This window comes from Heterodontus francisci, chromosome 12, assembly GCF_036365525.1.
Source record: "Heterodontus francisci isolate sHetFra1 chromosome 12, sHetFra1.hap1, whole genome shotgun sequence".
NCBI classification, from domain to species: Eukaryota; Metazoa; Chordata; class Chondrichthyes; order Heterodontiformes; family Heterodontidae; genus Heterodontus; species Heterodontus francisci.
The window spans coordinates 121525656-121550613 of record NC_090382.1 but is presented as its reverse complement, the minus strand read 5'-3'; the positions used below and the strand labels follow the sequence as shown (position 1 = coordinate 121550613).

Genomic DNA, 24958 nt, shown 5'->3' with positions numbered 1-24958 from the left:
GAGGGAAGTGGAGGAGCATATATGTAGGGAAATCACAGATAGGTGTAGGAATTATAGGGTTGTAGTAGTAGGTGATTTTAACTTCCCTAATATTGACTGGGACTGCCTTAGTGCTAAGGGATCAGATGGGGGAAAATTTGTTAAGTGTGTCGAGGATAGTTTTCTGAAGCAGTATGTGGATGGCCCTACTAGAGAATGGTCTAATTCGACCTTCTCTTAGGAAATGAGGATGGGCAGGTGGTTGATGTGTCAGTGGGGGAGCACTTTGGGACCAGTGACCATAACTCTATTAGCTTCAAGATAGTTATGGAAAAGGATAGGACTGGTCCTCAGGTTGAAGTCCTAAATTGGGGGAAGGCTAATTTCAATGGCATCAGACAGGAACTCTCAAAAGTTGAATGGGAGAGGCTGCTTACAGGTAAAGGGATGTCTGGCAAGTGGGAGGCTTTTAAAAGTGAGATAGGAAGAGTTCAGGGCCGGTATGTTCCTGTTAGATGGAAGGGCAAGGCTGGCAAGTTTAGGGAATCTTGGCTGACGAGGGATATCGAGGGTCTGGTTAGGACAAAGAAGGAGGCATATGTCAGGTATAGGCAGCTGGGATCGAGCGAGTCCCTCGAGGAGTATAGGGGATGTCGGACTACACTTAAGAAGGAAATTAGGAGGGCGAAAAGGGGCCATGAGATTTCCCTGGCAGATAAGATAAAGGAGAATCCTAAAAGATTCTATAAGTATATTAAGAGTAAAAGGGTAGCTAGGGAGAGAGTAGGTCCCCTTAAGGATCAGTGTGGCAATCTATTTGTGGAGCCATGGGAAATGGGCGAGGTCTTAAATGAATATTTCTTGTCCGTATTTACCGTGGAGAAGGTCATGGAAGTTAGTGAGTTCAAGGGAGGGAACACCGATATCCTGGAGCATATCAACATTACAAAGGAGGTGGTGTTGGAGGTTTTGAAACGCATTAAGGTGGATAAATCCCCAGGGCCTGACCAGGTGTATCCTAGGATGCTATGGGAAGCAAGGGAGGAAATTGCTGGGGCCCTGGCAGAGATTTTTGTATCATCGTTAGCCACGGGTGAGGTACCAGATGACTGGAGGATAGCTAATGTTGTGTCTTTATTTAAGAAGGGCAGCAGGTGATAAACCAGGGAACTACAGGCCGGTGAGCCTTACATCAGTGGTGGGAAAGTTATTGGAAGGGATTCTGAGAGACAGGATTTATATGCATCTGGAAAGGCATGGTTTGATTAGGGATAGTCAGCATGGCTTTGTGCGTGGGAAATCATGTCTCACGAATTTTGATTGAATTTTTCGAGGAGGTGACCAAGAGGATTGACGAGGGCAGGGCGATGGACGTTGTCTATGTGGACTTTAGCAAGGTCTTTGACAAGGTCCTGCATGGTAGGCTGGTCCAGAAGGTTCGAACACATGGGATCCAGGGTGAGCTAGCAGATTGGATACAAATAAAAACAAGAAATGCTGGAACCACTCAGCAGGTCCGGCAGCATCTGTGGAAAGCGAAGCAGAGTTAACGTTTCGGGTCAGTGACCCTTCTTCGGAACTGGTAGATTGGATACAAAATTGGCTTGATGATAGGAGGCAGAGGGTGGTAGTGGAGGGTTGTTTAAGGTTACAACAAGATATAGATCAACTGGGAAAGTGGGCAAGGGATTGGCAAATGGAATTTAATGCGGAGAAGTGTGAAGTGATGCATTTTGGGAAGTTAAACCAGGGCAGGACATATACAGTGAATGGCAGGGCCCTGGGAGTGTTGTTGAGCAGAGAGAACTTGGGGTGCAAGTACATAGTTCCCTGAAAGTGGCAACACAAGTAGACAGGGTGGTGAAGAAGGCGTATGGCATGCTTGCCTTCATCGGCCGAGGCATTGAGTACAAGAGTTGGAACGTCACGCTACAGTTGTACATAACGTTGGTTAGGCCGCATTTGGAGTACTGTGTGCAGTTCTGGTCGCCGCACTACAGGAAAGATGTGATTAAGCTGGAGAGGGTGCAGAAAAGATTCACAAGGATGTTGCCTGGTTTGGAGGGCTTGAGTTATAAAGAGAGATTGGATAGGCTGGGTCTGTTTTCCCTGGAGTGAAGGAGGCTGAGAGGGGGCATGATAGAGGTATATAAAATTATGAGAGGCATAGATAGGGTAGATAGCCAGAGTATGTTTCCTATGGTAGGGGTGACTAAAACTAGAGGGCATAGATTTAAGGTGAGAGGGAGGAGGTTTAAAGGGGATCAAAGGGGTAAATTTTTCACAGAAAGAATAGTGGGTATCTGGAATGAGCTGCCTCAGGAGGTGGTGGAGGCAGGAACAGTAGCAATATTTAAGAGGCATCTGGACAGTTACTTGAATGAGCAAGGCATAGAGGGATATGGAATTAATGCAGGCAGGTGGGATTAGTATAGATAGGCATTATGGTCGGCATGGACGCGGTGGGCTGAAGAGCCTGTTTCTCTGCTGTGCAACTCTATAAAGACAACCTATTGAATGCGTATGAGGCATGGTCAGACTTTGATAGATTTTGGAAAACAGATGGTTATTCAATAGAGGAATATATCATGGACTTTAACAGACTGTGTAGAAGATTGAGGAAATTCAATTTGGAGATCCCTGGTTCAGTGCTAGCATTTAAATTGCGAGATTGTGCGAGGGTGTCGCATATGGACAGGCTCCTGGTTCTCACTGGGGTTCGGTTCTTGGAAAAAGGCTCCCTGTTAGATCAGATGACTGCTGTCTGAAAGAAATTCGTGGGGAAACAGTCATTTCCTGCAGCCCTAGTAGAACAAACAGGGCATTCTGCAGTGACACAAATAACGGAGGACTCAATGTTTACTGGATTTCAAAATGGTCCAGATACTGGAAGCAAGCGTAATTACAATGAAAGAGTTAAAGGCAGCAGGAATGAGGATGAAAGCACCTTTGGCATTAATGACTATTACAGTGGAAGACAGAATTGGAACAGCAATCATAGGTGAATGAATCCCAGGAATGCCCAAGGAACAGTTAATAGGTGCTTCAGGTGTGACTCAAAGTATCATTATGCAATGCACGGCCCAAAGCGGAGGGGCAGAGTCCTCGAAATAACACATAACACAAAGAATTCTGAGGAAGATACTGATGAATCTGAACAAATTGTACTAGTCACATGAATGTGTTGGTTGCAGATTTATTCAGCTGTGCTCTATTAGATCCTTCTTCTTTGGCCTCCTTGTCTCGAGATAACGCTTGCACATGGACAGTATGTGTAACAGATTGGTTACAATGTTATCTGAATTCACTCAGTAGTGAGGATCGACACAAGGTTAAGGAGTATAAAAGTACTATCAGCTTTAGGTTTGGTGATGTCACTGAAGAGAGTAGTAATTCCATGTAAAATCGCTGGGGTAAGCCACTTCATCAGTACTGATGTAGGCTCTAGTGAGATACCTTTACCACTGGGTAAACCTTCAATGAAAAGGGCACAAATGAAACTTGATATGGAGCATGATAAAAGGCAATTGTTTTTGGAAAATCAGTGAATTTGCCGTTTACCCAGTCAGGGCATTATTGTATCCCCTTAACAAAATTTGATGTTTCTAGTCAGAGTGTGAGAGAAGTATTAATGGCATCAAGTGATAAGAATCAGAGAAAAAAAAAGCAGGTGGTCTTAAACTTACACAGACAATTTGCTCACCTTTCTTGTCAAATATTAAAAACCCTGCTAAATGATGCAGGTGTGATTGATGAAGAGTATACGATGATAAAAGAAGAGATTAGTGAAAAGTGTGAAATCTGTAAAAAGTATCAGAGGATGCCATCATGTCCTGTTGCAGCCTTCCAAAGGTACATGACTTTAACGAGGTAGTTGTCATGGATTTAAAGGTATGGGACAAAAACAAGAATATTTCATTCTACATTTTTATAGACCTGGCAACTAGATTTAGTCTTTTTACAATAATTCATAGCAAAGACAAAAGGGTGATTATAGATAAAATCATGGAGAAATGGATAGGGGCCGGATTTGGGCACCAAATAAGTTTCTGAATGCTAATGGAGGAGAATTTGCCAATGGCAAGTTCAGAGAGCTGTGTGAAAACATGAACATTATGGTTATGAATTACTCAGCTGAAAGTCCTTTCAGCAATGGGCTTTTTGAAAGGAATCACATGGTGATTAATGAAATGCTGCACAAAATCTTAGCTGACCAGTCAAACTGCAAGTTTACAAATGCCCTGGCATGGGTGGTTCATGCAAAGAATTTGCTTCAGATGGTTAGGGGCTATAGTCCCTATTAAAGGCCTGCTACTCAACCCGAACCCAACAGGAGCCGACGACATCCGTCTTCCGGGTCCAGCTTTCGGGCTCAGGTCAGTCCGGGTCAGGCCGGGTCCGGGTCAGGCCAGGTCCAGGTCAGACACACAAAGTAAGAATTGCATTTTGCTCTGCTGGTAAGTGTTAAAAGTAAAAAACCTACCTGAGCTGGGAGTCCGGGATGTCAAGGAGGGAAACTCTGAGTCTGTGCAGTGAGTGAGTGAGCGTCTCTATGACATCATCACGCTCATGCTGCAGCTTCCTGCAGATTCGGAGTCGCAAGGTAGGTAAAGGGAACATTCTGGTGGTTGGGTCGGGCTCGGGTCGGGTTGGGTCCGATGTGGTCCTGTTAGGTTCGGATCGGGTTTTTTTTCCCTGACCTGAGCAGGCCTTTAGTCCCTATCAATTGGTCTGTGAGTGAAATCCCAAATTGCTTTCTGTACTGTTTTAGTCCTCCTGCTTTAGAAGGTACTACAATTAGTTCCATTTTTGCTGCACATTTCGAACATAAGAACTAGGAGCAGGAGTAGGCAATTCAGCCCCTCGAGCCTGCTCTGCCATTCAATACAATCATGGCTGATCTCACCTCAACCTTAACTCCACTTTCCTGCCCATTCTCCATAACCCTTCAACCCTTTACTAATTAAAAATCTGTCTTTCTCCTCCTTAAATTTACTCAATGTCCCAGCATCCACCGCACTCTGGCGTAGTGAATTCCACAGACTCACGACCCTTTGAGAGAAGTAATTTCTCCTCATCTCTGTAAATGCTTTACATGCAGGGAGATGGACTTTTATCAAGGCTGAAGTCTCTGAGAAAGTTCGGAGAGCCCTGAGGTATTGTATAAGGCCACCTGAGGTGGAATTTAATTCAGGGGATTTTGTGTATTATAAAAGAGAGGGTCATAGGTAATAGAAGGGCTCTGGTAAGGTGATAGGTTGTGATGGTAGAACAGTAGTTATCAAGCATGGACATAAAACTGTTAACGTTCATTCCTCAAATTTAATCGGAGTTGACTACAATATCTCAGAATCTGAGCAGCTGATTGAGGGAAACGGGGCACCTTGTATCTCAGATGCTCATGTATTTTGTGATAAAGATCCTGAAGAACAGAATAAGGTAGATCAAAGGTTGGATAGTAATGTGAGTGATCATGACGCTCAGGAAAGAGCTGTCACATCCAAAGGACAATTGCGGCGAGTAAGTACTCAGGTAACATATATTCCAGAGAGGTCTAATAAATGGAGGGAAGCAATAATTGTGGGACGTGCAGGAAAATCCATTGACAAGCATACGTATTGGTTGAATGTTCAAGATGATGGCCAAGAAACAAGGTCCATGGACTGGAAGAATGGGGTGAAAGAGTGAAGAGTAAGAAAGCGCAGATCTAATAATGGGTCTCGAAGTGATTCTGGTGTCAGGAAACGATCACGTACTGGAGAAAGAGACTCCGATAGTGAGAAAGGGAGATCTTAAAGCTGCAGTCCTGAAAGACATGAAAGTGTTAATAGAGGCTGTAGTTTGAACAGATTCCACAATGAAACGGAATAGAACTCGAAGCAGAAGTCCTCATGACTGTGAAGTTTCAGTAGCTGCCAATAAAAGTTAATTGAGGTTAAACTAATAAGAGAAGCAAAATATAAGGAATTAGAGAGTTGGGGAGAGTTTGGAGTTTATTCTGAGGTACCAGATAGAGGACAGACAGCCTTGTCACATAGATGAATTTGTAATGAAAAGGTACTTCCAGATGGGACTTACAAGGCTAAAGCGAGGTTAGTTGCGAGGGGTTTTGAAGAGTGATTGGGAGACACCAATGTTCAAGTGGACTCTCCTACAACTGGAAAATTAAGCTTAAAAATCTTTTTAGCTCTTTTGGCCACATATTCATGGGAATGTAGATCCATTAACCTGAAAGCCACATTTCTGCAGGGTGATACTTTTCAGAGAGAAGTGTTTCTGACACCATCCAAAGAGGCAGCAGATACAAAAGGAAAACTATGGAAAGTGAACATTTGTGTCTATGGCCTTAATGATGCTTCCGGGGGGTGGTATTTCTTAGTGAGATCTGTTTTGTTGAAAATTGGTTGTGTTCCTGCAATGTTTTATTGGTATCATAAAGGGAAACTTTCAGGCACCTTCATGATGCACATTGATGATTTCTCATAGGGTGGCACTGCGGATTGTGAAAAGTGCCTTATTGATAAGATTAGGGCAGAATTTAAGATTTGGAGTAAGGCTTGTGCAGCATTTAAATATATTGGTTTAGATATTAAGCTGAGTAAGTTTGGAATAACTTTAAATCAACAATCCTATTTAGAGACTGCTACTCCCATCCTGGTTCATTGTACTAGGTCATTATAGAAAGATAATGATATATCTCAGGAAGAGATGGAGCAATTGCGAAGCTTGATTGGTCAATTTAACTGGTTTTTCACTCAGCCTAGGCTTGATGCTAGTTTTGATGTGCTGGACTTAAGTATGATGATGAAACACCCGAAAGTTGAGAATGTTTTAAAGGAAAATAAAACATTAAAAAAGACTAGCTTTGTGTTCTTTGGGTCACTTAAGGATGGGAACTTCAGGCCACATTTCTCCAGATTTAATTTTTTTAGTGATGTTTCACATGCTAATCTTGCTGATGGGTATGCAAGTGCAGCTGGTTTCATAATATTTCTGATGGGTGAAAATGGGAAACATTGTCCTTTAGCTTGAGGAGCTCAGAAAATAAAAAGGATCATTCAAAGCACTTTGGCTGCAGAAACACTAGGTCTTGTGGATATGGGGTTCTATTTGTCAAATATTTTAGGTGAAATTCTGAACAAGGGACATGCTGAAGATAGGATACCCATTGAATGTTATGTGGATACTCGTTGTTTGTGGGACAATGTACACTCTACAATGTGAGTGAGAAATAACTATGTATTGACCTTTTTTTTATTTAGAGATACAGCACTGAAACAGGCCCTTCGGCCCACCGAGTCTGTGCCGACCAACAACCACCCATTTATACTAACCCTACAGTAATCCCATATTCCCTACCTACACTAGGGGCAATTTATAACAGCCAATTTACCTATCACCTGCAAGTCTTTGGATGTGGGAGGAAACCGGAGCACCCGGAGAAAATCCACGCAGACACAGGGAGAACTTGCAAACTCTGCACAGGCAGTACCCGGAATCGAACCCGGGTCCCTGGAGCTGTGAGGCTGCAGTGCTAACCACTGTGCCACTGTGCCGGATTGAAACAAATGTGATCGAGAAAGGAAATCTCCAAACTTAAATGGGCAGATGCAAGTCATCTGGGAGCTGATTGTTTCACGAAAAGAAATGCTAGTACAAAGAAATTGTTAGGGGTGCTAGAGGAGAGGCATCTCGTAATGTTATACTTTGTACCTAATATGGAATTTATTTTGAAATGTTGTTTGAGCTTGTTAATTTAAGTTTCATTATAAAAGAAGCAAATCTGTTCATTGTGTATCAACTCTTTAATTATATGCAGGTGGAGGGTATTAATTAGGGTCTTATTTGAGCACTAATAAGGAGACACTGAGACTGGTGAAGGGTTTTTGAGTGAGCAGCTTTATGTTTATAATCCTTTTACTCTGTACAATAAAGCGACACTGAGTAAAGATAGGCTCCAGCCTTCCGCAACAGGTTTTCTCGAATTTAACACATGGGGCTGGATTTTAAAGGCTGTCCTACGCCAGGAACAGTGGCGAGGGGTGGGGGTGGGGAATGAAGATAGCAACGGATGCAGCCTGCCACTGATCACGCCGCTGGCAGGCCCCATCCCAATCTTGCCAGCGGCGGCGAGGCCTCGTGGCGGCAGCCCCACTGCTCGACGACGGGACCCGCATTAATTAATATGCAAATTGATACTTACCATTAATTAATATACAGGCTGCAGTGATTCTGCCAGCAGGTTGGGATCTTCATTCTGACGGCTGGCACTGCCAGGCCTTCAAATCCCCATTTGGGGAAACGAGGAGTGACACCTGTGGGAAGGCGGGAGGAGGTGATTTTCTCTGTGTGGGGGCGGGAACGGGTGGATGTGGGGTTAAAACGCTTTGGATTGGTTGGGGGGGATGACGAGAAAGGGTTGAGGGTTACAGTTCATGAAGTTTGGGGGGGAAGGTCATGTCGTCAAGGTAAGTATTTTGGGGGTTAAGCGGGCAATGAATTTAATGTAAGGCTATTGGGGAGGTGTAAGAGGGGATGGAAAACATTTTCACTTACTTTTATTCATTTAAAATGTAATGGTCCTTTAATATTTTAAATGCTCATTTATAGCTCTAAGCCCTTTAAAAATGGTGCTGGACACCATTATCGGGGATGGCTCGCCCGCCCCCTCCATGTCATTGGGGGGCGAGGGGACGGGGGAGGCGGCTGCCTGCCCATGCTAATGAGCTGTCGCGTTTGGAATCGCCACAGCTCCACGACGTGGGCCCCGTGTGCGTGGGCTGCAAATTTTTCCGCCCACTGACTATTTCACATCAGGCTTTTAAAATGCAGCCCATGAGGTTGATCCTGGGATGCAGCTGTTGTCTTAGGAGGAAAGGTTGAGCAGGTTGGGCCTATAAGCATTGAAGTTTAGAAAAATGAGAGATAATCTTATTGATTCTGAGGGGGCTTGACAGGGTAAATGCTGAGAAGCTGTTTCCCCTGGTTGGGAAATCTAGGACCTGGGGCATCGTTTCATAATAAGGCGTGTCCCATCTAAGACAGAGGTGTGGAGGAATTTTTCTCAGGGGATTGTGAATCCTTCGAATTCTGTACCCGAGACGAAATCATTTTATATATTCAAGGCTGAGATAGATTCTTGAACAATAGGGAGTCAAGGGTTCTGGGTCACAGGCAGAATAATGGAGTTGAGGCCATGATCAGATGAACCATGATTCTACTGAATGGCGAAGTAGGCTTGAGGGGCTGTATGTCCTGCTCATCCTCCTACTCTTATTTCTTATGTTCTTATGTTTTCAGTAATTCTGTAATAACTGATTTTATATTTCCTTTTGACTTTATTTTCTCACTGGTTTAAAGAATTTTGGCAAATAGATATATGAAATATTAATAGCGAGGGTCCTCTGACCTGTACAATTTCATTGGTCCATATGCTTGTGTCCAATTTCAGACTTTGTACTTTCGAGATGCTTGTACCTAAGCCCCGATGTTCACCTGCAAAAAGCAAAAGAAACATGGGAAATTGTTACTTCGCCAAAAAATCCAATGAAAAACAACACTGCGTGGACTTCTGAACCAAGATCATGTAGAAAATAGAGTTTACAACTATTACATAGAACTACATAGAATATACAGCATAGAAACAGGCCAATCAACCCAACTGGTCCATGTTGGTGTTTATGCTCCCATAAGCTTCCTCCCACCCCTCGTCATCTCTCGTTTCGCCCTCATGTGTTCATCTAGTTTCCTCTTAAATGCATCTATGATCAGCAAAACTAACCAAAATTAACTTTTACCAGTGCTAGATTTCCAAAAGCAGTCCTGACAATTTTCTAGTTCAAAAGTTTCTAAAACTTCAAACTGCACATGTGACTCTGAATTGGAGGGGCTGCTTTTTATTTGAGCTTGTTCATTTTGAATGAGTGTTGGTTGTCCTCAGTAGTGACACAAGATGGTGTCAAGGAAATTGAGAAGGTTCAAACAGGCAATTTTTAAAAATTCTTTCATGGAATGTGGGTGTCATTGCCAAGGCTAGCAGTTGTTGCTCATCCATAATGTCCTTTGACAACTGAATGGTTTGCTAGGCCATTTCACAGAGTAGTTAAGAGTCAACCACATTGCTGTGGGTCTGGAGACACATGTCAGCCAGACCAAGTAAGGACAGCAGATTTCCTTCCTAAAGAACATTAGTGAACCAGATGGGTATTTACAATTGATGACAGTTTCATGACACCATGACTGAGACCAGCTGTCAATTGCAGATATGAAAAATTAATTAGTTGAATTTAAATTCAACCAGCTGCTGTGGTGGGATTTGAACCTATGTCCCCAGGGCATTAGTCTGGACTTCTAGATTACTAGTTCAGTGACATTACCACTATCTCCCCGCACACCCCACCCCCTCTATTTACTTAGGTGAAAGATTAAAATACCCAGTGTTACTGATAAATGCATCACCATTTCAGTGACGAACTTGAAGCTCTTCTGAAGAGAGATGTAATTGAGTTGCGAAGGTGGGAAAGCAGAGTTGGAATTTATCAAGAACAAAGGCTTATTGGATCCAATACCTTTTCCTCGTCCTAAACTTATGTTTTTAAGCTGTTCTATCTTGAGAGGAAATAGTAAACACTTTAAAAACATATGAAATGGGAGCTGGAGTGTGCCTTTTGTCTCTTCAAGTCTGCTCCACCAGTCAATAAGATCATGGCTACAACTCCACCTTCCCACCCTATCCCCATATTCCTTGATTCCCTTAGGAACAAAAAATGTATTGACCTCTGTCTTGAATATACTGAATAACTGAGCATCCACAGCTCACATTCACAACTCTTTGAAGAAGTGTCTCTTCATCTCAGGTCTAAATGACCAACCCCTTACTGAGACTGTGACCCTGTGTTCTAGATACCCCAGCTAGGGGAAACATTTTCTTAGCATCTACCCTATCAAGCCCCTTAAGAATGTTATATATTTCAATGAGATCACCTCTCATTTTTGTAAACTCCAGGGACTCCAGGAGCGAACTATCAGCTGGGAGGTCAGTTTCAGTTTAAAGTTAAAGTTAATTCCCTTTTGTTTCGGAGGACCAGGGGACTGCTGGGTAAGTCAAAACCTATATATTTGGGCAGTGGATGAACCCGAGACACTACACGTGTAGTGTCTCCCACCCACCCTCCTCCTCTAACCAAAAAAAAAAGGACTATGGTGTGTTGATAAGGTAAGCTTTTAATTTTATTTCTTCTGTATCGTGTGATTGGTAAAAATTTACTTTCTTCTTTTACTTTTTTGACTTATCGATTAATTGGTTATTTGAAAAAGACCACAGCAGAGAAGAATCAAAGTATTCAGCTCATAAATGTATATAAATTAATAAAGTAATTAACTAAATAGAGATGGCTGGGCAGGTGATGTGCTGTAGCTGTATGATGTGGGAGCTGGCTGATCCCATTGTGAACGGCAGGGACCATATCTGCGGGAAGTGCACCCAACTCCAGCTCCTTGAGAACCGCGTTAGGGAACTGGAGCTGGAGCTGGATGAACTTCGGATCATTCGGGAGGCGGAGGGGGTTATTGAGAGGAGTTATAGGGAGGTAGTCACACCTCAGGTAAAAGAAGTAGGTAGATGGGTTACCGTCAGGGGAAGGAGAGGGAACCAGCAGGCAGTGCAGGGATCCCCTGTGGCCGTTTCCCTCAACAACAGGTATACCGTTTTGGATACTGTTGCGGGGGACGACTTACCAGGGGTAAGCAATGGGGTAAAGGTGTCTGGCACAGAGTCTGTCCCTGTTGCTCAGAAGGGAAGGGGGAAGAGGAGCAGAGCATTAGTCATTGGGGAAGGGCTGTCGATGTCATATACATGGACTTCAGTAAGGCGTTTGATAAGGTTCCCCATGGCAGGCTGATGGAGAAAGTGAAGGCGCTTGGGGTCCAAGGTGTACAAGCTAGATGGATAAAGAACTGGCTGGGCAACAGGAGAAAGAGAGTAGCAGTAGAAGGGAGTTTCTCAAAATGGAGACGTGTGACCAGTGGTGTTCCACAGGGATCCGTGCTGGGACCACTGTTGTTTATGATATACATTAATGATTTGGAGGAAAGTATAGGTGGACTGATTAGCAAATTTGCAGACGACACTAAGATTGGTGGAGTAGCAGATAGTGAAGGGGACTGTCAGAGAATACAGCAGAATATAGATAGATTGGAGAGTTGGGCAGAGAAATGGCAGATGGAGTTCAATCAGGGCAAATGCGAGGTGATGCATTTTGGAAGATCCAATTCAAGAGTGAACTATACAGTAAATGGAAAAGTCCTGGGGAAAATTGATGTACAGAGAGATTTGGGTGTTCAGGTCCACTGTTCCCTGAAGGTGGCAACGCAGGTAAATAGAGTGGTCAAGAAGGCATACGGCATGCTTTCCTTCATCGGACGGGGCATTGAGTACAAGAGTTGGCAGGTCATGTTACAGTTGTATAGGACTTTGGTTCGGCCACATTTGGAATACTGCGTACAGTTCTGGTCGCCACATTATCAAAAGGATGTGGATGCTTTGGAGAGGGTGCAGAGGAGGTTCACCAGGATGTTGCCTGGTATGGAGGGCGCTAGCTATGAAGAGAGGTTGAGCAGATTAGGATTATTTTCATTAGAAAGACGGAGGTTGAGGGGGGACCTGATTGAGGTGTACAAAATCATGAGAGGTATAGACAGGGTGGATAGCAAGAGGCTTTTTCCCAGAGTGGGGGTTTCAATTACTAGAGGACACGAGTTCAAAGTGAAAGGGGAAAAGTTTAGGGGGGATATGCGTGGAAAGTTCTTTACGCAGAGGGTGGTGGGCACCTGGAACGCATTGCCAGCGGAGGTGGTAGATGCGGGCACGATGGAGTCTTTTAAGATGTATCTAGACAGATACATGAATGGGCAGGAAGAAAAGAGATACAGAACCTTAGAAAATAGGCGACATGTTTAGAGAGAGGATCTGGATCGGCGCAGGCTTGGAGGGCCGAAGGGCCTGTTCCTGTGCTGTAATTATCTTTGTTCTTTGTTCTTTATCTTTGACTCCATAGTTAAGGGAACAGATAGGAGGTTCTGTGGGAACGAGAGAGACTCAGGGTTGGTGTGTTGCCTCCCAGGTGCCAGGGTTCGTGATGTCTCGGATCGTGTTTTTGGGATCCTTAAGGGGGAGGGGGAGCAGCCCCAAGTCGTGGTCCACATAGGCACCAACGACATAGGTAGGAAGAGAGATGGGGATTTAAGGCAGAAATTCAGGGAGCTAGGGTGGAAGCTTAGAGCGAGAACAAACAGAGTTCTTATCTCTGGGTTGTTGCCCGTGCCACGTGATAGCGAAGCGAGGAATAGGGAGAGAGAGGAGTTGAACACGTGGCTGCAGGGATGGTGTCGGAGGGAGGGTTTTGGTTTCCTGGATAATTGGGGCTCTTTCTGGGGTAGGTGGGACCTCTACAAACAGGATGGTCTTCACCTGAACCAGAGGGGTACCAATATCCTGGGGGGGAGATTTGCTAGTGCTCTTCGGGGGGGTTTAAACTAATTCAGCAGGGGAATGGGAACCTAAATTGTAGTTCCAGTGTACAGGATGTTGAGAGTAGTGAGTTCAGGGATAAGGTTACAAGGACGCAAGAGGGCACTGGCAAGCAAGAACTTGGTTTAAAGTGTGTCTACTTCAACGCCAGGAGCATCCGGAATAAGGTGGGTGAGCTTGCAGCATGGGTTGGTACGTGGGATCTCGATGTTGTGGCCATTTCAGAGACATGGGTAGAGCAGGGACAGGAATGGATGTTGCAGGTTCTGGGATTTGGATGTTTCAGTAAGAACAGAGAAGATGGTAAAAGAGGGGGGGGTGTGGCATTGTTAATCAAGGAGAGTATTACGGCGGCAGAAAGGACGTTTGAGGACTCGTCTACTGAGGCAGTATGGGCCGAGGTTAGAAACAGGAGAGGAGAGGTCACCCTGTTGGGAGTTTTCTATGGACCTCCGAATAGTTCCAGAGATGTAGAGGAAAGGATAGCGAAGATGATTCTCGACAGGAGCGAGAGTATCAGGGTAGTTGTTATGGGGGACTTTACCTTTCCAAGTATTGACTGGAAATACTATAGTTCGAGTACTTTAGATGGGTCAGTTTTTGTTCAGTGTGTGCAGGAGGGTTTTCTGACACAGTATGTAGACAGGCCAACCAGGGGCGATGCCACATTGGATTTGGTACTGAGTAATGAACCCGGCCAGGTGTTAGATTTAGATGTAGGTGAGCACTTTGGTGATAGTGATCACAATTCGGTTAGGTTTACCTTAGCGATGGGCAGGGACAGGTATATACCGCAGGGCAAGAATTATAGCTGGGGGAAAGGAAATTATGATGCGATTAGGCAAGATTTAGGATGCGTAGGATGGGGAAGGAAACTGCAGGGGTTGGGCACAATCGAAATGTGGAGCTTATTCAGGGAGCAGCTACTGCGTGTCGTTGATAAGTATGTACCTGTCAGGCAGGGAGGAAGTTGTCGAGCGAGGGAGCCGTGGTTTACTAAAGAAGTTGAAGCGCTTGTCAAGAGGAAGAAGAAGGCTTATGTTAGGATGAGACGTGAAGGCTCAGTTAGGGCGCTTAAGAGTTACAAGCTAGCCAGGAAGGATCTAAAGGGAGAGCTAAGAAGAGCGAGGAGAGGACACGAGAAGTCATTGGCGGATAGGATCAAGGAAAACCCTAAGGCTTTCTATAGGTATATCAGGAATAAAAGAATGACTAGAGTTAGATTAGGGCCAATCAAGGATAGTAGTGGGAAGTTGTGTGTGGAATCAGAGGAGATAGGGGAAGCGTTAAATGAATATTTTTCGTCAGTATTTACAGTAGAGAAAGAAAATGTTGTCGAGGAGAATACTGAGATACAGACTACGAGGCGAGATGGGATTGAGGTTCACAAGGAGGAGGTGTTAGCAATTTTGGAAAGTGTGAAAATAGATAAGTCCCCTGGGCCAGATGGGATTTATCCTAGGATTCTCTGGGAAGCCAGGGAGGAGATTGCAGAGCCTTTGACCTTGATCTTTATGTCGTCATTGTCGACAGGAATAGTGCCGGAAGACTGGAGGATAGCAAATGTTGTCCCCTTGTTCAAGAAGGGGAGTAGAGACAGCCCTGGTAATTATAGACCTGTGAGCCTTACTTCGGTTGTGGGTAAAATGTTGGAAAAGGTTATAAGAGATAGGATTTATAATCATCTTGAAAAGAATAAGTTCATTAGAGATAGTCAGCACGGTATTGTGAAGGGTAGGTCGTGCCTCACAAACCTTATTGAGTTTTTCGAGAAGGTGACCAAACAGGTGGATGAGGGTAAAGCAGTGGATGTGGTGTATATGGATTTCAGTAAGGCGTTTGCTAAGGTTCCCCACGGTAGGCTATTTCAGAAAATACGGAAGTATGGGATTGAAGGTGATTTAGTGCTTTGGATCAGAAATTGGCTAGCTGAAAGAAGACAGAGGGTGGTGGTTGATGGCAAATGTTCATCCTGGAGTTTAGTTACTAGTGGTGTACCGCAAGGATCTGTTTTGGGGCCACTGCCGTTTGTCATTTTTATAAATGACCTGGAAGAGGGTGTAGAAGGGTGGGTTAGTAAATTTGCGGATGACACTAAGGTCGGTGGAGTTGTGGATAGTGCCGAAGGATGTTGTAGGGTACAGAGGGACATAGATAGGCTGCAGAGCTGGGCTGAGAGATGGCAAATGGAGTTTAATGCGGAAAAGTGTGAGGTGATTCACTTTGGAAGGAGTAACAGGAATGCAGAGTACTGGGCTAATGGGAAGATTCTTGGTAGTGTAGATGAGCAGAGAGATCTTGGTGTCCAGGTACATAAATCCCTGAAAGTGGCCACCCAGGTTAATAGGGCTGTTAAGAAGGCATATGGTGTGTTAGCTTTTATTAGTAGGGGGATCGGGTTTCGGAGCCACGAGGTCATGCTGCAGCTGGACAAAACTCTGGTGAGGCCACACCTGGAGTATTGCGTGCAGTTCTGGTCACCGCATTATAGGAAGGATGTGGAAGCTTTGGAAAGGGTGCAGAGGAGATTTACTAGGATGTTGCCTGGTATGGAGGGAAGGTCTTACGAGGAAAGGCTGAGGGACTTGAGGTTGTTTTAGTTGGAGAGAAGGAGGAGGAGAGGTGACTTTATAGAGACATATAAGATAATCAGAGGGTTAGATCGGGTGGATAGTGAGAGTCTTTTTCCTCGGATGGTGATGGCAAACACGAGGGGACATAGCTTTAAGTTGAGGGGTGATAGATATAGGACAGATGTCAGAGGTAGTTTCTTTACTCAGAGAGTAGTAGGGGCGTGGAACGCCCTGCCTGCAACAGTAGTAGACTCGCCAACTTTAAGGGCATTTAAGTGGTCATTGGATAGACATATGGATGAAAATGGAATAGTGTAGGTCAGATGGTTTCACAGGTCGGCGCAACATCGAGGGCCGAAGGGCCTGTACTGCGCTGTAATGTTCTATGTTCTATGACAATACTCAATCTCTCCTCATAAATCAATCTTCTAATCTCAGAAATCTGTCTAGTCGACCTTTGTTGCACTCCGTCTGAGGCAATTATGTCATTCCTTAGGTCAGGAAACCAAAACTGCCCGTAATACTCCAGGTGTGGTCTCACCAATGCCCTGTATAACTGTAGTAAGACTGCTTTACTCTAATACTCCAATTCCTTGATAATAAAGGCTGACATACCATTTTCCTTCCTAATTGCTTGCATGTTAACTTTCTGTATTCCGCGTACAAGAATACACAGGTCCCTGTGTATACCAACCTTTCCCAGACTTTTGCCATTTGAAAAAGTATTCTGCTTTTCTATTTTTCCACTGAAGTGGATAACACACCACCCTGACTTCCTGACTTGGAACGTAGTCATTCCTTCTACTGTGGCTGGATCAAAATCCTCGAACTCCTTCCCGAACAGCACTGTCTAAATCTTTTTGCAGCCTTTTTACGTCCACCTCACAGCTTACTATCCCACCTAGCTTTGTATCGTAAGCAAACTTGGATACATTACAATCAGTGCCTTCATCTAAGTCATTCATTAGATTGTAAATAGATGAGGACTGATCCTTGAGGTACCCTGCTAGTTACAGCCTGCCAACCCGAAGATAACCTGTTTATTCCTACTTTGTTTTCTGTCTGTTAACTAATCCTCAATCCTGATATACTACCCACTAATCCCATGAGCCCTAATTCTGTGTAATAACCTCTTGTGTAGGACCTTATGAAATGTTTTTTGAAAATCCAAATACAGGAAGGTAGTGCAGATAGTCTGGGTCATGTCGTTATCAAAAAGGAGGAGGTGTTGGGCATCTTGCAGAGCATTAAGGTAGAATAGTCCCCAGGGCCTGATGGGATCTACCCCAGAATACTGAGGGAGGCAAGGGAAGAAATTGCTGGGGCCTTGACAGAAATCTTTGTATCCTCATTGGCGACAGGTGAGGTCCCAGAGGACTGGAGAATAGCCAATGTTGTTCCTTTGTTTAAGAAGGGTAGCAAGGATAATCCAGGAAATTATAGGCCAGTGAGTTTTACGTCAGTGGTAGGGAAATTATTAGAGAGGAATTTTCGGGACAGGATTTATTCCCATTTGGAAACAAGGTGAAGTCACACAGGATCAGAGGTGAGCTGGCAAGATGGATACAGAACTGGCTCGGTCATAGAAGACAGAGGGTAGCAATGGAAGGGTGCTTTTCTGAATGGAGGGCTGTGACTAGTGGTGTTCCACAGGAATCAGTGCTGGGACCTTTGCTGTTTGTAGTATATATAAATGATTTGGAGGAAAATGTAGCTGGTCTGATTGGTAAGTTTGCGGACGACACAAAGGTTGGTGGAGTTGTGGATAGTGATGAGGATTGTCAGAGGATACAGCAGGATATAGATCGGTTGGAGACGTGGGCGGAGAAATGGCAGAAGGAGTTTAATCCGGACAAATGTGAGGTAATGCATTTTGGAAGATCTAATGCAGGTGGGAGGCAGACAGTAAATGGCAGAACCCTTAGGAGTATTGACAGGCAGAGAGATCTGGGCGTACAGGTCCACAGGTCACTGAAAGTGGCAACGCAGGTGGATAAGGTAGTCAAGAAGGCATACGGCATGCTTGCCTTCATCGGTCGGGGCATAGAGTATAAAAATTGGCAAGTCATGCTGCAGCTGTGCAGAACGGCGGCACAGTGGCGCAGTGGTTAGCACCGCAGCCTCACAGTTCCAGGGACCCGGGTTCGATTCCGGGTACTGCCTGTGTGGAGTTTGCAAGTTCTCCCTGTGTCTGCGTGGGTTTTCTCCGGGTGCTCCGGTTTCCTCTCACAAGCCAAAAGACTTGCAGGTTGATAGGTAAATTGGCCATTATAAATTGTCACTAGTATAGGTAGTTGGTAGGGAAATATAGGGACAGGTGGGGATGTATGGTAGGAATATGGGATTAGTGTAGGATTAGTATAAATGTGTGGTTGATGTTCGGCACAGACTCAGTGGGCCGAAGGGCCTGTTTCAGTGCTGTATCTCTAATCTAATCTAAAACCTTAGTTAGGCCACACTTAGAATATTGCATGCAATTCTGGTCACCACACTACCAGAAGGACGTGGAGGCTTTGGAGAGGGTACAGAAGAGATTTACCAGGATGTTGCCTGGTCTGGAGGGCATTAGCTATGAGGAGAGGTTGGATAAACTCGGATTGTTTTCACTGGAACGACAGAGGTGGAGGGGCGACATGATAAAGGTTTACAAAGTTATGAGCGGCATGGACAGAGTGGATAGTCAGAAGCTTTTTCCCAGGGTGGAAGAGTCAGTTATTAGGGGACATAGGTTTAAGGTGAGAGGGGCAAAGCTTCGAGGGGATGTGCGAGGCAAGTTATTTACACAGAGGGTCTTGAGTGCTTGGAACCTGCTGCCGGGGGAGGTGGTGGAAGCAGGTATGATAGCGACGTTTAAGAGGCATCTTGACAAATACATGAATAGGATGGGAATAGAGGGATACGATCCCCGGAAGTGCAGAAGGTTTTAGTTTAGACAGGCATCAAGATCGGCGCAGGCTTGGAGGGCCGAATGGCCTGTTCCTGTGCTGTACTGTTCTTTGTTCACTACATCCACTGGTTTTCCCTTATGTGACAGCCTGGTGGAGTTGCATCTCTGTTACAGTGATGTTAACCCAATGGCTCCGATTGTCCTACTCTGTTGGCTGGAAAAGGTCATGTGATTGGCCTGTAAAGGAACATTAATGGTGAACAATTGAGAGGAATAAAAAGTGTTAATCAAAATTAAAGGTTTTCATTCATTTCAGGTGCCACCAATACCTGGAATATTATCTTAGTGATACCAGCCAGATTTTTTTCATTCCTTACTTCTTCTGTGTTTTGGGATTTGCTTTATTTTTTTCACAGTCTCCCAACATGTGAAAGGTCCCTGGTTCAAAACCGGGAAAGAGCATTTATTTGCCTGGAGCTGTGGCTCAATTGTTAGCTCTCTTTCCTCTGAGTCAGAAGGTTGTGGGTTTAAGTCCCACTCCAGCAGTTGAGCACTTAAATCAAAGCTGACACTCCAGTGCAGTACTAATGGAGCGCTGTACTGTCTTAGAGTCATAGAGTCGTACAGCATAGAAACAGGCCCTTCGGCCCACCGCGCCCATGCTGACCATAATGCCTATCTATACTAATCCCATCTGCCTGCATTAATTCCATATCCCTCTATGCCTTGCTCATTCAAGTAACTGTCCAGATGCCTCTTAAATGTTGCTACTGTTCCTGCCTCCACCACCTCCTCTGGCAGCTCATTCCAGATACCCACCATTCTTTGTGTGAAAAATTTACCTCTTTGATCCCCTTTAAACCTCCTCCCTCTCACCTTAAATCTATGCCCTCTAGTTTTAGTCACCCCTACCATGGGAAACAGACTCTGGCTATCTACCCTATCTATGCCTTTCAAAATTTTATATACCTCTATCATGTCCCCTCTCCGCCTCCTTCGCTCCAGGGAAAACAGACCCAGCCTATCCAATCTCTCTTTATAACTCAAGCCCTCCAAACCAGGCAACATCCTTGTGAATCTTTTCTGCACCCTCTCTCGCTTAATCACATCTTTCCTGTAGTGTGGCGACCAGAACTGCACACAGTACTCCAAATGCGGCCTAACCAACGTTATGTACAACTGTAGCGTGACGTCCCAACTCTTGTACTCAATGCCTCGACCGATGAAGGCAAGCATGCCATACGCCTTCTTCACCACCCTGTCTACTTGTGTTGCCACTTTCAGGGAACTATGTACTTGCACCCCAAGTTCTCTCTGCTCAACAACACTCCCAGGGCCCTGCCATTCACTGTATATGTCCTGCCCTGGTTTAACTTCCCAAAATGCATCACTTCACACTTGTCTGCATTAAATTCCATTTGCCAATCCCTTGCCCACTTTCCCAGTTGATCTATATTCTGTTGCAACCTTAGACAACCTTCTTCACTGTCCACTATACCACCAATTTTGGTGTCATCTGCAATGACATCTTGTGACAGGGGTATGGTAACATAGTAGTTATGTTACTGGACTAGCAATCTGCCAATCCATAGGCCTTGACTGATGATTTGGAGATTTAAATTCAAATCTCACCATTGCAGTTGGAGAACTTAATTCTATTTTTAGAGTGTGGAGCGCTGAGTGATTGGGGAACAGTGTGCATCAAAGTACAAAGGACAGTACAGCACAGGGACAGGCCATTCGGCCCTCCAAGCCTTCGCCGATCTTGATGCCTGCCTAAACTAAAACCTTCATCATTTAATTGAATGCTAAAGTTGGGAATTTGGTGCATGTGGGAATTCAGTGCAGAGAGGGAAGGAGGAGCTGCTTTTTATTCTTGTTGTTTTACCTCCAGTAGCTGGTGAATGTTTTTTATCTCCAAGCTAGGAGACTGTAACTTTAGTTACTCCTTAACTAATCAAATAAATATATAAAGTTAGACAGACATGGCAGGGCAGATGGTGTGCTGTGACTGAAACATTTGGGACTTTGTGGAAAGCACTGCAATCCCGAATAACCATATGTCTGGTAAGTGTCTGCAGCTTGAGCAACTTTGGCTCAGTGTTGCTGAGCTGGAGTCCGAGCTGCAGACATTGAGGGGTATCAGGGAGGGAGAGAGTTACCTGGGCACCTTGTTCCAGGAGGCAGCAGACCCCTTAGGTAAGTAGAACTTCAGAGTTGGTCAATTGTCAGGGACAGGAGGGTGTGACTGTGAGTCAGGCAGATACAGGAATGTAACATGCAGTGATGGAGCAGCCTTGGCCCTTGACTTTGACGAACAGGTACAAGGTATTTGCTACCTGTCTGGATGAGACCAAGGACTGCAGAGTGGATGGATAATCATGTTTGATAACTTTATTAGAGTTTTTTGAGGATGTAACTAGTAGAGTAGAAAAAAGGGAAGCGTAGATGGAGTAGACTTGGATTTCCAATAGGCATTTCATAAGGTGCCACACAAAAGGCTAATACACAAGATAAAGGCTCATGGAGTTGGAGGGGGTGGGGGGTAATATTTTAGCATAGATAGAAGATTGGCTGACAGATTGGAGGAAAGTATAGGTGGTCTGATTAGCAAGTTTGCAGACGACACTAAGATTGGTGGAGTAGCAGATAGTGAAGGGGACTGTCAGAGAATACAGCAGAATATAGATAGATTGGAGAGTTGGGCAGAGAAATGGCAGATGGAGTTCAAATTCCATTTAAAATAGAAAAAAAAAACATAGGAGCAGGAGTAGGTCTTTCAGCCCATCGAGCCTGCCCCGCCATGCAAGATGATCATGGCTGATCTTCTACTTCAATGCCTTTTCCCCACACTATCCCCATATCCCTTTATGTCATTTGTATTTAAAAATCTGTCAATCCCTGCTTTAAACATACTCAATGACTGAGCTTCCACAGACCTCTGGGGTACAGAATTCCAAAGATTCACAACCTTCTGAGAAAAGAAATATTTTTCTTTCTTTCTTTTTCTTTCTTTCTTTCTTTTGGGCCTCCTTATCTCAAGAGACAATGGATACGCACCTGGAGGTGGTCAGTGGTTTGTGAAGCAGCGCCTGGAGTGGCTATAAAGGCCAATTCTGGAGTGACAGGCTCTTCCACAGGTGCTGCAGAGAAATTTGTTTGTTGGGGCTGTTGCACAGTTGGCTCTCCCCTTGCGCCTCTGTCTTTTTTCCTGCCAACTACTAAGTCTCTTCGACTCGCCACAATTTAGCCCTGTCTTTATGGCTGCCCGCCAGCTCTGGCGAATGCTGGCAACTGACTCCCACGACTTGTGATCAATGTCACACGATTTCATGTCGCGTTTGCAGACGTCTTTATAACGGAGACATGGACGGCCGGTGGGTCTGATACCAGTGGCGAGCTCGCTGTACAATGTGTCTTTGGGGATCCTGCCATCTTCCATGCGGCTCACATGGCCAAGCCATCTCAAGCGCCGCTGACTCAGTAGTGTGTATAAGCTGGGGATGTTGGCCGCTTCAAGGACTTCTGTGTTGGAGATATAGTCCTGCCACCTGATGCCAAGTATTCTCCGAAGGCAGCGAAGATGGAATGAATTGAGACGTCGCTCTTGGCTGGCATACGTTGTCCAGGCCTCGCTGCCGTAGAGCAAGGTACTGAGGACACAGGCCTGATACACTCGGACTTTTGTGTTCCGTGTCAGTGCGCCATTTTCCCACACTCTCTTGGCCAGTCTGAACATAGCAGTGGAAGCCTTACCCATGCGCTTGTTGATTTCTGCATCTAGAGACAGGTTACTGGTGATAGTTGAGCCTAGGTAGGTGAACTCTTGAACCACTTCCAGAGCGTGGTCGCCAATATTGATGGATGGAGCATTTCTGACATCCTGCCCCATGATGTTCGTTTTCTTGAGGCTGATGGTTAGGCCAAATTCATTGCAGGCAGACGCAAACCTGTCGATGAGACTCTGCAGGCATTCTTCAGTGTGAGATGTTAAAGCAGCATCGTCAGCAAAGAGGAGTTCTCTGATGAGGACTTTCCGTACTTTGGACTTCGCTCTTAGACAGGCAAGGTTGAACAACCTGCCCCCTGATCTTGTGTGGAGGAAAATTCCTTCTTCAGAGGATTTGAACGCATGTGAAAGCAGCAGGGAGAAGAAAATCCCAAAAAGTGTGGGTGCGAGAACACAGCCCTGTTTCACACCACTCAGGATAGGAAAGGGCTCTGATGAGGAGCCACCATGTTGAATTGTGCCTTTCATATTGTCATGGAATGAGGTGATGATACTTAGTAGCTTTGGTGGACATCCGATCTTTTCTAGTAGTCTGAAGAGACAACGTCTGCTGACGAGGTCAAAGGCTTTGGTGAGATCAATGAAAGCAATGTAGAGGGGCATCTGTTGTTCACGGCATTTCTCCTGTATCTGACGAAGGGAGAACAGCATGTCAATAGACGATCTCTCTGCACGAAAGCCACACTGTGCCTCAGGGTAGACGCGCTCGGCCAGCTTCTGGAGCCTGTTCAGAGCGACTCGAGCAAAGACTTTCCCCACTATGCTGAGCAGGGAGATTCCACGGTAGTTGTTGCAGTCACCGCGGTCACCTTTGTTTTTATAGAGGGTGATGATGTTGGCATCGCGCATGTCCTGGGGTACTGCTCCCTCGTCCCAGCACAGGCATAGCAGTTCATGTAGTGCTGAGAGTATAGCAGGCTTGGCACTCTTGATTATTTCAGGGGTAATGCTGTCCTTCCCAGGGGCTTTTCCGCTGGCTAGGGAATCAATGGCATCACTGAGTTCCGATTTGGTTGGCTGTATGTCCAGCTCATCCATGACTGGTAGAGGCTGGGCTGCATTGAGGGCAGTCTCAGTGACAGCATTCTCCCTGGAGTACAGTTCTAGGTAGTGCTCAACCCAGCGGTCCATCTGTTTGCGTTGGTCAGTGATTATGTCCCCCGATTTAGATTTGAGGGGGGTGATCTTCTTGATGGTTGGCCCAAGAGCTCTCTTCATGCCATCATACATTCCTCTGATGTTTCCGGTGTCTGAGGCCAGCTGAATATGGCTGCATAGGTGTTGCCAGTAGTCGTTTGCGCAACGCCTAGCTGTTCTTTGTGCAGTACTTCTGGCTGCTTTAAGTGCTGCGGATGTTAAATCGCTGGGGGCTTTCTTGTAGTTCAAAAGTGCAATGCGCTTAGCGGCTATGACAGGTTCCAGCTCTTCATTATGAGATTGAAACCAGTCTGCATTTCTCTTCGCACTTTTGCCGTAGGTGGTCAAAGCTGACTCATAGATGGCGTCTCTGATGTGGGCCCACTTGGTCTCAGCATCCCCTGTGGGAGTGTTTTGAAGGTCTGTTACAAGTGAATTTAGAAATTTTTGTAACAGCTGTGGGTGAGAAATTCTGCTCGTGTTGATGCGCGGGTGGCCCTTCTGCTTGGAATGATGCAACTTCTTTGGTCTGAGTCTAACCTTGCTGCACACCAGGGAGTGGTCGGTGTCGCAGTCCGCACTGTGGAAGCTGCGTGTGATTTGAACACTGTTTAAGGCGGCTCGCCTTGTGACAATGAGGTCTAGCTGGTGCCAACGACCTTCTGAGAAAAGAAATATAAGAGACAGGATTTATAATCATCTTGAAAAGAATAAGTTCATTAGCGATAGTCAGCACGGTTTTGTGATGGGTAGGTCGTGCCTTCATCGTGGGATGAATCCATCAATATTGGCGACCACGCTCTGGAAGTGGTTCAAGAGTTCACCTACCTAGGCTCAACTATCACCAGTAACCTGTCTCTAGATGCAGAAATCAACAAGCGCATGGGTAAGGCTTCCACTGCTATGTCCAGACTGGCCAAGAGAGTGTGGGAAAATGGCGCACTGACACGGAACACAAAAGTCCGAGTGTATCAGGCCTGTGTCCTCAGTACCTTGCTCTACGGCAGCGAGGCCTGGACAACGTATGCCAGCCAAGAGCGATGTCTCAATTCATTCCATCTTCG

The 24958-nt window shown here is 45.2% G+C and overlaps 1 protein-coding gene across 10 annotated transcripts in view; it reads right to left on the bottom strand.

Annotated features, from left to right (window-relative positions):
• The window catches only part of arap3 (ArfGAP with RhoGAP domain, ankyrin repeat and PH domain 3), a 613394-nt gene that overhangs the window by 191944 nt on the left and 396492 nt on the right, over positions 1–24958 (bottom strand). For all 10 annotated transcript variants that reach the window (XM_068044105.1, XM_068044114.1, XM_068044106.1 and 7 more), the window contains one exon: positions 9389–9474. In XM_068044105.1, coding sequence (XP_067900206.1) covers positions 9389–9474 — 86 coding nt within the window. The remainder of the gene's footprint in view (positions 1–9388; positions 9475–24958) is intronic.